The sequence below is a fragment of the Gopherus flavomarginatus genome, chromosome 2 (genome assembly GCF_025201925.1).
Source record: "Gopherus flavomarginatus isolate rGopFla2 chromosome 2, rGopFla2.mat.asm, whole genome shotgun sequence".
NCBI classification, from domain to species: domain Eukaryota; kingdom Metazoa; phylum Chordata; order Testudines; family Testudinidae; genus Gopherus; species Gopherus flavomarginatus.
In genome coordinates, this window is record NC_066618.1 from 139,993,453 (window position 1) to 140,005,476 (window position 12,024).

The 12,024-nt window shown below is 45.6% G+C and overlaps 1 protein-coding gene across 4 annotated transcripts in view; it reads left to right on the forward strand.

The window, feature by feature from the left end:
- Positions 1-12,024, forward strand: part of TRIO (trio Rho guanine nucleotide exchange factor) — a 441,700-nt gene that overhangs the window by 123,056 nt on the left and 306,620 nt on the right. For all 4 annotated transcript variants that reach the window (XM_050937381.1, XM_050937382.1, XM_050937383.1 and 1 more), the window contains exon 3: positions 9,911-10,025. In XM_050937381.1, the coding sequence (XP_050793338.1) occupies positions 9,911-10,025 (115 nt within the window). The remainder of the gene's footprint in view (positions 1-9,910; positions 10,026-12,024) is intronic.

Sequence of the window (12,024 nt, forward strand, 5' to 3'; positions counted from 1 at the left end):
AAGGATTTAAAAGTGTGGTTTAGATTCAGAAAGACATCAGCTGTTTGGTGTTAACCTGCACATTGATAGGTAACCTTCCTTAAAGGAATGCTGACCATATTTTTTTAATGACCTACTCCTGTGAACTAGGCCATGGCTGTGACTTCATTCTGAGTTAAATGCTTTAAAAGCTGTTGAGATTAAGAAGCAGCCCATAATCCGTAAATGACAAATCACTTGCAGAGGACAGTTGCAGCCTTGGTGGTGTGTTGTGGTTTTTTTTTTTGTTTTTTTTTAGGTTAATTGTGTGTTAAAACTGCAGAAAGGTCTTTATCTGTAAATATTCAGACACACAACAGTGCTTCAGATTGGGCTAGTGCTCATTGGCATTGTGTAGTGGCACCTAGCACTGTGATGCTGCTGTTTGCTTTTGAGAGTATGGGTCATGGGACTTTGCTCTCCCTCTCTCCTGTTTTGTGTTTTTTCTCAAAATGCATTGCTTCATTGAAGCCCAATAACTTGAGTCTTCCCCTAATAGGAAAGGATTTTTCTTATATTAAAACAGTGTTCATCAGTGGTGCATGTATTATTTACTGAAGGCTACTTAATTACCTTTGTCACCTTCCATTATTCACCTGCATACTATTTCCCCCAATGTTCAAGGAAAAATACTCTCTTGGGAGTAGGTCTCTGTCATGTGCCATAAACTTTTGTGGCATAGTGTAAATAAAATATTCGAGTGTCACTCTAGTGAGTTAGTGGGAACAACATGACTGCAAAACATTTTTCAGTCATATTCATCAAGAAAAAGGTAGAAAAAATGAGCAGCCCCCCTGCAGCTTCTAAGTGTTTGCTAGGTGGATATTGGGAATGATACCTTACTGCTTTTCATAGTGGAGTAATGTTAATTTGGCTTATCTGAACCCAGAGAAAATGGAATGGTTCTGGAGAAGCTTGCTTAGTGTCACGTGGGCCCACCCATGTTTTTATGTTGTTGTAAATGTGAAAGGATATGCAACAAATCACAACTCAGAGGATTCTAAATGTATTAAAGCAGCTATAAGAACTGCCCATTTCAGTACCCAGCAAATTCGTTGTACAACTAGATCTTCCCTCACTTGTCCATCAAGTCTCCCTTAAAGTTCAGGGATAGCAAATACAGTAACACTTTTTCCCTCTAGTGACTGTTGCTTGAAGATACCTGTGCTTGTGTACTATTCTTAAGTATTGGTTAAATTTCTTCATTTTCTTCAAGATAAGGTATCTACTGTACACATGACCCCCTGCCCCCACACTGCAGTAAAGGAACATTATTGAGGTTGCTCAAGTCAAGTGCTCTAGGAAACACCAAAATTAAGGTTGCCTGAGCAACCTTAATGTGACCCACTTGTACATATGCAATAGGATAGTCTTTACATGTTCACATACTAATTTTTCCAGAAGAATCCTGTCTCATTCAGTGCACAGGATGGATGAGGCTCACTGAATGAGCAGCTATTCAGTATTTTGTTTTTTCTCATCATTGTTTTCTCCTGATTGTTCAGTGTATGGCCCAGTTCTTATTGGGTATGTTTAATTGCACACCAAGCCTGGGTTCTGAGTTAGATTTGAGCTCAGGTCCCCCTTCTGTTCACACACCAATTGGTCTGGCTTCCAACTTCTGAACCAAATGAGGTGCCAGTCCTACAGACAAGTATCCTTGACAATACAATGCTGACTCATCCGCAGACCTTTGTGGCTCCCTGTTCCCCCTCCAAAATTGACACTTTGTACCCTGTTTCCATTCTCTTTCTCCCCCCACCTCCGGCTTGTCATTGTAGTCCTATTCTTCTCATCTAGATAGTTTGTCTTCACTCCTCAGGCTTCTCATCTCAGTTCTTCTCCTTGCCCACCCAGTCCCAGTCTTCCCATCTTGGTTCAGTCTCTCTCTTCCCTGCCCAGTCTCAAGTCATCTCCACCCACATTCTCCTACCCTAAAAGGCTCCCCGTCCCATTCTTCTTTCTTCAGCTGTACAGTCTGTTGTCCTTAACCCCACCCTGCTGACACTTTGTCACATCTCTTTGCCCAGCCAATCCTGGTGCCAGCTGTTCTCCCCCACCCCCCTAGGATCTCATCTGGGGGGATCTCAGTCCCTCACCCCACTCTCATTTTCCCTCTCCAACTCTAATCTTAGGCCTTGTCCACCTGGTCCTCGCCTCCGTCCTTTAACTCCCAGTCCCAGGTCTCCTCTCCCACCTGCTGCGCCACACTCAATCTTGGTCTGTTCTTTCTTTTCCTAGTCTTATTTCCTCTTGTGCCCCCCCCCCCCGGTCTGTCTCTTGTCTCTTCCCTGTTCAGATCAGATGGCTTCCTGCTCCTCACTGAGTAGTGCAAGCAGAGGGGTCATTGACAGTACAGGAGAGAAGGGTTTACCATTCAGTTCCAATGTCTGAATCGAGTATGGCCCACTTTAGCCCAAATTGCAGTTGCTAGGGAAAATCCTGCTCAGGCCTGGATTGGAGTATGCCTAGAGTGGATGGAATCTCCTGAGAACTTAGTGCTAAGCTCAGAGTTTCTACTGCACATGTGCGAACAGTAATTTTTCAAAGGCTTATAACTTGTGGGTGGATTTTCACAAAGATGGCAAAAAGTATATCCCTGACAAAGAGGCCACCCCCTTGCCAAATTTCAAGTCCCTGCTGAACAGTATGGGAGTGCTAGAGCTTCTCAAGAAAGAAGTCTGTTTCAGCATGGGCAGAATCATGGTTCCTCTCTGACCCTTCTAACTTGTTCTCATGAACGGAATAGTTTTGGCTGAAAACTTGAAACAAAACAAAACCACCAGCATGTAGCAGATACCCAGGCCAGAAAATTTCAGTCCAAATGGCCAAAGTTCAGCAAAGTTGTAAGCAACTGAAGACGGTCTTAAAATAGAACTATCAGACAACTTTAATACTAGACGGTGCTACCCACTCTGCCTGTGTATTGATATGTGGATGCACTTAATCATTTACTGTAGAATGGTACTCTTTTGGTCTTCATGATAGCATAAACAAAACACCATGAGTGAGTGCTGAACACTGAATCAGCATGATGTGTCAGACAGATCAAATATTGAACTCATTCATAAAAATTTATGCCCTAACGTATCCTTCACAATTTAGAGACAGCCCAGTAAACTTCAGTGCAGATCCTGGCTCTCTGCTCTCTTTGCATTGCTCTGGTAACCATTAGGAGGGTTGAAATGGTCACATCTCTAGCTATGGGTCCATAGTCCATGGGAAACCTCCCAATGGTCATAGAGCCAGTATAGCTCACTCCTAAGCTTCCTCCTGCAGCCCCTGGTGAAGGCTGTCATGGAGAGAGGGTGTGGTTGGAACAGGCTGTGAAATTGCTATCTGCTGGTCAAGTTCAGAGTAGCTTGAGGCTGCTCTATTCTCCCCTTGAACCAGGGCTGCCACAAACCCAGCCTGACCATCAGAGAACCATAACCACGAATTGGGGCTTCTTTTCCACAGGAGCTTTTCTTGTAACTATGAGGTCGTTTGTTTTGTGAGTTGTATATTAACTCGCTGCTTTGATCTAGCTGAAGTACTTTGATTTAATTTGAATACTGTGTAATTATTTTCTTCCGAGAGTGTAGTGATGCATGTACTTTGATATGGGAGGGAAAGGACTGTTAACTTTTTACGTTTGACTGCTGCTTGCAAGATATAGATATAGTTGCATTTCTTACACTATTCTTAATACCATAAAAATAATGTCACTGGAGGTCCAGCAAAAGGAATCTGACAGCATCTCAGAAGCAATACTGCACTGACTACAAGGCAGAGTTAAAGTTTACACTGCACAGATATCTGGCTGATCATTTTGTATACTAAGCTCAGTTTAAAAGAATTGTTTCTATGTCAAGCTTAAAGCTATAAAATTAGAAATGATAGAAATGAAGACATGCTGTTAATTTTAGTATATCAAGTGGTGCCCCATAATTTAATTTCATTGTCACTAGTAGGTGATCGGATATACAGTTGCAATCCATTCTTCAAGCAGAATTTGTTTTACTTTGTTAACAAAATTACGGAATAAAACCACTTGGATAAAAATGGGAGAGCTCAGAGGCAGAGGTGCTAGCCAGTTATCTACATGTTTTATTGGTCCAGTCTCTTACACAGTGATACAAGGATTTCGCTTTTCCAGAGTGAACATGTGGATAAATTACTAACGAATAGACAGATTCAGCAGCTGCAGTTCAACACCTGAATGTATAAGCCATTTAGCTCTTACTGAAATAGGTAATAAAACTCATTGTTTTGGAGTCATTTGCTTATAAAACCAAGTATATTCTGGGTAAGCCTCACATGTCACCATGAGTGTTAGATTTTATAAACTCAAGACTTGGAGTCTCTTACTAAAAGACAGTGACACAAATCTACAATGAAAGTCATCCCTACAATCCCAATTCTTTTATTGCTAGGTACACATTGTTTAGCCATCACAGTATGCTATTTCAGGTACGTTGTACTGCAGTGTTGAAGTCTAAAAATTATTTAAAGCATAGTCCTAATTTTTTTTTCTAGGCCTTGAATTTGTATTTCTATTAGGATGAGGATGCATCCTCACTGCAGAAAGTGTGACTTGATGCTGTTATCATATGCACTTGCTTAAAACTCTTTATTTCAAAAGCAACACCTTGATAGCTCCCAATAATATTTGAGTAGTTCAGCGGAGCTAACAGCATGTGGTGCTGTTCTTTCTTTATAGGATGATATCAACCATTGCTGAGTTTTTCATATTTAGTGCACAGATATGCAGAATAAAGCTCTCAATACGAAATTATGTAGAGTCCATGGGCTCTTCTAAGTAGGCACATGCTGATGTAATATGACTACTTTAATTGAAGTCATTTATATTAATAGCATATAGGCACTCAGATGGTGGGAGTATGCTGAGATCTGTAGTATTGTCTTTGGTTAAGACAACTCCCCACTCCTTCACGTTACTCTTTGCGGTTGCACAGTCAAATGAACAAGTTTCACAGAACCGATGATTATCCGTAATTTGCTGTCAGTCATGGAATTGTAACTAACTGAAAAGCATGCAGTCGGGTAGCATGGTTTGTTTCTGTCAGTTTTTAGGCTTTGTCTACACTGGCACTTTCATCGCTAAAACTTTTGTCATGCAGGGTTGTGAAAAAACTCCTCTCTGAATGATGACGGTTTTAGCAATGAAAAGCACCGATGTGGACAACACTTCATCGTTGAGAGCCACACTCCTGGCAACGAAGCTACCACCCCTCTTAGGAGGTGGTTTTATTCTGATGCTGGGTGAGCTCTCTCCCGGCGTTGAAGAGTGGCCCCACTGCACACCTTACAACAGTGCGGCTGCAGTGGCACTGCTGTGCCCTTGTAAGGTGCACAGTGTAGACATAGCCTGAGGGCATGGCTACACTTGCAGATGTAGAGCGTTCTGAGTTCTATCTGCCTTAGTAGAGCACAATAGGGAAAGCGCTACAGTCTGTCCACACTGACAGCTGCAAGCGGACTGGCGTGGCCACATTTGCGGCACTTGTAGCAGCATTGGGAGCGGTGCATTGTGGGCAGCTATCCCACAAAGCACCTCTTCCCATTCTGATGCTGTGGTTTCTGGGAAGGGGGCAGGGGATGCGAGGCATTCTGGGTCCTATCCCAATGCCCAGTGATGCATTGGTTTGCATCCCAGCAATCCTTCTGCTTCCGTCCATGATTGACACCATCTTTCAACGTTTTTTGTACTGCCCACTCTGTCTTCCCTTCCGGTCTGCGGGAATGGAGCCCAAACTGCTGAGGAATATGCTGACGAGTCTCACCAGCATGTCACGTTTTGCAATTGAGTTTTACCTTAAGATTCAAAGTGACAGTGAGGACTCAGACAGTGATATCAACTCGTGTAATGCATATGACACGAGATTGCTTGTGGCATTCACGAACATGCTCAGCACCGTGGAATGGTGCTTCTGGGCTCGGGAAACAAGCACAGAGTGGTGGGATCACATCGTCATGCAAGTCTGGGATGACAAGCAGTGGCTGCAGAACTTTTGGATTACAAAAGCCACTTTCATGGGACTGTTTGAGGAGCTTGCCCTCATTCTGCAGTGCAAGGACACGAGATTGATAACTGCCCCAACGGTGGAGAAGTGGGTAGCTATTGCAGTCTGGAAGCTGGCAACTCCAGACAGCTACTGATCAGTCGCTAACCAGTTTGGAGTGGGGAAGTCAATCATTGGAATCATGTTGATGCAAGTTTGAAGGGCAGTTAGTCACATCCTGCTCAGAAGAACCGTGACTCTGGGTAACGTACATGACATTGTGGCTGGCTTTGCACAAATGAGTTTCCCTAACTGTGGAGGGGCGATAGATGGGATGCATATTCCAATTCTGGCACCATCCCACCTAGCCTCTGAGTATGTTAACTGGAAGGGTTATCTCTGTATGGTTCTCCAGGCGCTTGTGTATCACCGTGCGCTTTTCATTGACTTTAACACAGGCTGGCCCGGAAAGGTGCATGTTGCACACACCTTTCAGAACGCTGGCCTGTCCAGGAAGCTGCAAGCCGGGACTTTTTTCCCAGACCAGAACATCACTGTGGGGGAAGTCGAAATGCTCATTGTGATCCTTGGAGACCCCGCTTACCCTTTAATGCTGTGGCTCATGAAACCCTACACAGGGAGCCTTGACAGCAGCAAGGAGCGGTTCAACAACAGAGCTGAACCGGTGCAGAATGACACTGGAGTTTGCTTTTGACCGTTTAAAGGGCCACTGGTGCTCTCTGTATGGGAAGCTGGACCTGGCCTATAACAGCATCCCCGTGGTTATATCCGCGTGCTGTACCCTCCATAACATTTGTGAAGGGAAGGGTGAAAGATTCACTCAGGCATGGAACTTGGAGGTTCAACACCTGGAGGCTGAATTTGAACAGTTAGAGAGCAGGGCTATTAGAGGGGCCCAGCGTGGGGCTCCAAGGATTAGGAATGCCTTGAGGGAGCAATTTGAGGCTGAAAGCCACCAGTAATGTCTGGTGCCATGCACAGGAGTGAAGTGCAGTGGTTCCAATGTTAGTAGGAATCTGTGTTTGCTACACTGAGTTGCAGTGCCTGTTGCTTTCCTGGGCTAAGGTATCTTTTACTTTATGCAGTAATAAAGAATGTTTTCAAAGCAAAAAAGTCTATTGAGAAGAAAATGCATTTATTGAAAAGAAACACAACTGCTTGGGAAACAGAAAGAGAAAGGGGGTGGAATGGGGAACGGTACAATCACAGATTTGTGTATGTCCTTTGATCATACTCAGCCTTTCTGTTTGGAATGCTGTGCAATGAGTGCTGCACTTCAGGATGGCTATACTGCATGGTGATGGGGGTTGAGTGCAGAAGGTGAGGATCGTAGTTTTCAGGGCTGGGTGATGAAGCTGCAGGTGTTGGAGGCGCTGGTGGCAATAAGAACCTTTATGTTGGGGAATGTGGGTTGGAGGTGACATGGGGGCACAAGGGAAAGAGCTTTGGGACAAGGGCTGCAGGGGGGGCGGGCGCGGTAGTGCTTTGCCTGCATGGCTACGAGCGCCTGGATCGAGTCTGCTTGACGCTCCATGATGCTTATCATGCGCTCTGTGCTTTGGTGCCAGCGATCCTCATTCTGCTGATGGACCCTCCTTTCACTCTTCTGCCACTCCTGCACTTCTTGATTTTCATTAAGGGAGTGCTGCATGACTTCATGCAGCATGTCCTCTTTGCTTCTATGTGGCCTCTTTCTGATGCTTTGCAGCCTCTTGTCCCGTGATAACATGGATGGCTGAGATCTCAAGGTTGCATCTGTAAAGGCAAAATGCAACACTTAACAGAGGCAGCATTGTTCACACCAGACAGAGCAATGATTCCCCCATACTTAAAGAGAGCAAGCATAGTCTACACAATAGCATAATTTGCCCATCCCAAAGTGAGCACGCACAACCCACTGAAGCCTCAAAATGGTGAGTAAGCACAGGGTCAAGGGTGACTGATTTGTTCATGGCTGTACTGTCCTCTGGATTTCTGTACCTTGAGGAGAGCCAACAACTGCAGGGGGGCCCTATACTGGACAGTGTCCCCACATTTTCCACAGGAATTCTTCCTGGAAGATATGTCGCTGCTGAGGGTGACCTGGGAAGCAAGGGAGGGTCGTCTTCTGCAATGCGGTTTCTGCCCTGGCTCATATGCAGCTTGCCTGTGTGCAGCAATGGTCCCTCCCCACCCCTCATGGCACAGTGGCGTGGACATGTTAGCCTGACTGCGACAAGGACCACATTGGCTCTCCCACAAAACCTGCACAAGCTCATTGCCCAAGTTCTGGCAGAGACCTTTGAAGAGATCACTGAGACTGATGACCGCAATGTGAGAGAGCACATCAACGCCCTGTTCCACGTCTAGGCATGCATGCAGCCCTAACCCTCCTTGCCCCAAGAGCCCGCACTGAATAACTTCCTTCCCAAAATAAAAGCCGCTTACCGAGAATCTCCTCTGGTGTTTGTCCTTCCCCAAGCACCGACCGCCGTGACTGGCTACCTTCCTCCTGGCTTGAGAACAGCTCCTGGCTGCATGCATCTAGGGATGCCAGGGTGTCTTCCTCCTCCTACTCAGCACCCTTGCTCCCGCTTTGCTGCTGCTCCTCCTCCTGCCTTGTTGGACTGGGCTCTGAAGTGTCCATGGTGGTACTCGGAGTGGAGCTGTGGTCACTGCCAAGTGTTGTGTCCAGCTCTTTGTAGAAATGGCAGGTCACGGGGGCAGCACCGGAGTGGCAGTTTGCCTCGCGGGCTTTGCGGTAGGCATTCAGCAGCTCCTTTACTTTAACCCTGAACTGCAGAGCATCCCAGTCATGGCCCATTTTCATCATGTCCCTTGATATCTTCCTGAATGTATTGTAATTCCTATGTTTGAAGCGCAGCTGGGACTGAACAGCTTCCTTCCCCCCAAACACTGATGAGGCCCAGCACCTTGCCGTTACTCCGTATTGCGGATTGCTTGGTGCATGGAGGCATGGTAACCTGGAAAGATTCGCTGAGAGCACTCCATGCCTGGCTGAGCAAACAGAAAGGGGATTTTCAAAATTCCCGGGGAATTTAAAGGGCGGGTCTGACGGTTGGTCACCTCAGGGCAGGGCAGTAGAGTTCAAACTGATGATCAGAGTGGCTAGAACAGGCATTGTGAGACACTTCAGGAAGCTGATCAGAGTGCATTAACAGACCAGGACGTCCACACTGGTGCCGCAGTGCTCCAGCGGAGGCGCCTCAAATGTTGTTCCACTCGTCGAGGTGGAGTACCAGGAGCGCTCTACTCGTGGAGTCAGAGCACTCTGTGTGCCTTGCCAGTGTGGATGGGTCATGAGTTAGAGCGCACTGGGCTGCTTTAATGCGCTCTGACTCGCAAGTGTAGCCATGCCCTAAGTGTGTCTTTTGGGAAATTTTTAAATTGGTTTTTGGCTTCAGAAGAATCAGTTTCACAAAGCCAGCTATCTTTAAATTCTCTGAGAAGCACGCATTAGGTGCTGATAACCTCCTCTCCCCCCATCAGTAAATACACCAAGCTGTGAGCAGTAGGTAAGGTTGTGTGGATGACTCACTGACATTCACATCCTGTGAGCTGCCAGGGGATCAGGCACATCATTGGCTTGCAGTGATGAAAATAGAGGAGCATGGTGTTGGTCGTCCTGACCCCAACAATTTGTTATTTAATTAAAATGGTCTTTTGACCTACAGCCTTGGATGGTTCTATTTTAGAAAATTTTAAATCACATTTTCTTTCCAAGTGGATGTGCACACCTAGTAGGAGGCAGCCTTGGTTCTTTTCTAAGTGCAGTCTGATTGTAAACTCTCCAAGGCAGGGACTCTTGTTGGTTTGTTGTGTTGTATGGTATGCTTTTTGCACTTATCACAAATCTTGTTTTTCAGGTGGCAGAGATAAACGTGGAGGCCCCATTCTAACATTTCCAGCTCGCAGCAATCATGATAGAATACGACCAGAGGACCTTAGGAGACTAATATCATACCTAGCTTGTATCCCTAGGTAAGAGCTGATCACTTGTTAAGCTTTCAAACTTTACACTGTTGGTTAGTGAAACTGTTGGTTAGTGTTGCAGCATCTTTCCCAGTTATGAAATGAAATGGGTTAAGGAGTGATGCAAGTTCACTCCCCTCACTGTTTTTAAGGGCATGGCTACACTTGCAAATGTAGAGCACTGTGAGTTAAAGCAGCTGTCAGAGACCGCAGTAGGGAAAGCCCTGCACTGTGCCCACCCTGTCGAATTCAAGCGCACTGGCATGGCCACATTAGCAGCTCTTGCAGCAGCCACAGAAAGCAGTGCATTGCGGTAGCTCTCCCAGCATGCAAGTGGCTGCAACATGCTTTTCCAATAGGGGATGGGGTGAAGTGGAGTGTGGCAGGGAGTGTGTTCTGTGTATGTGGGGGGAGAGAGAGTGGGTTTTTGGGGGGCTGAGAGCATGCCAGCATGCTGTCTTGTAAGCAGACAGCAGCAGCCCCCCTTTCCCCCGCCCCTCTCTCTCTCACATAGCATTCCACAGTAATGGTTTGCTTTGTCCCAGAGAAGATAAGCAGGCTTTTCAGCCAAGGCGCACCAAGCCTTATGCTTCTCATGAAGGTGGATTACCAGGAGCACTCCAACTACAGAGTCCAGGCGCTCTAAGTGCCTTGCCAATGTGGACGGGTCGTGAGTTAGGGCACCTGGGCCTGCTTTAGCGCTCTAACTTGCAAGTGTAGCCATGCCCTAAGCTGCTTAGAAAAAGACTTAACAACAAATTGGGCCTCCTGTGGTATGTGGATTGCTGGCAGACTGGCTGCTGCATGTCAGCTGGAAGTAGCAGTGGTCTAGATGGTCATACAAGGGTGCTTGCATTCTGAAATAATGAGAAAATCACTCAAAAGACTTGTCAAAAGTAGGGAAAAAAGTTGATTAAAAAACCACGTTAGTACCTAGTATTGATAGCATCGAACACCTCGGCCGTCTCCTTGGGTTGACCATGATCTGTTAACACATTTTAGTGGTATTGCAGTCTACCTTAGTTGCTAACAGATCTTGAACTAACACAGTTACAATTAATTTGACTAACTAAACTTGGTGATACAAGGCCTAAGAAGAAAGCAATATGTAAAACTATAAAGAAAACCTATTTGAATAATAACGTAGTATAGCATGGTAACTTGGACATCTTATATGCTGTGAAACACAACGAAAAAACACCTGCAAAAATACACAAATTGGAGCTAGTATTAGAGAAAAGTATCTGCCCCAACCTCTGCTTCAGCTGAGCTATGCTCAGTGCAAGACAGAATGGGTTCAAAGATGACTAATGTATACCCTCTATTCTGGGTCCAGCTAAGGCCTGCCAACCCTGGTGTGAGTTAAATTAGCCCTAAGGCTGCTTTAATCACCTTCACAATCTGACCTGAAGGAGTGGTTCTAATAGCTGAGACTAGCTGGAAGGCAGCAGTACAAAGCCACAAATCCTTCTCTCTGGCAAGGCCTCCTATGGCGCGGGTTCCAAGAAGGAATTGAGAAATAGTTTCTCCATCGAGGGAAGTCTTGTTAAACTAGTGTTATCCCCGATGGCTGAGCTGTCTGGCTGTACAGCACTTTTAAACTGCAAAGTGGTAAAAAGGAGCTGTCTGTTACAGACTGTAAGGGCTGGCTTATACAGAAACTGAAAACAGACCCCAAAAAGTGTGCATTAAAACTGATTTCTTTTCTTTTGGTGCAAGTTTGTGTAAACAAGCCACTGTAACTTATGATATGGTAGGGGGCTAAACAATCCTCCAACACATGCTGTTCCTAATGTCACCTGAGTCTTTTGGCAGAATCTCTGTATTATGCGACTCTTACCTGTTTCTGAGTGGCTATTCCTTGTCTGTTACACAATATTTTTTGAATTTAGGGTAGTTCACGTGCGTTGCTATTGGTGTGTTTTAAGTGGTTTACACAATGGCAGGTGATGCTGGAAACTGAATAGGTGTGCCAAAGCTACTAGCTTTAATGGACAAGAGATTTCAC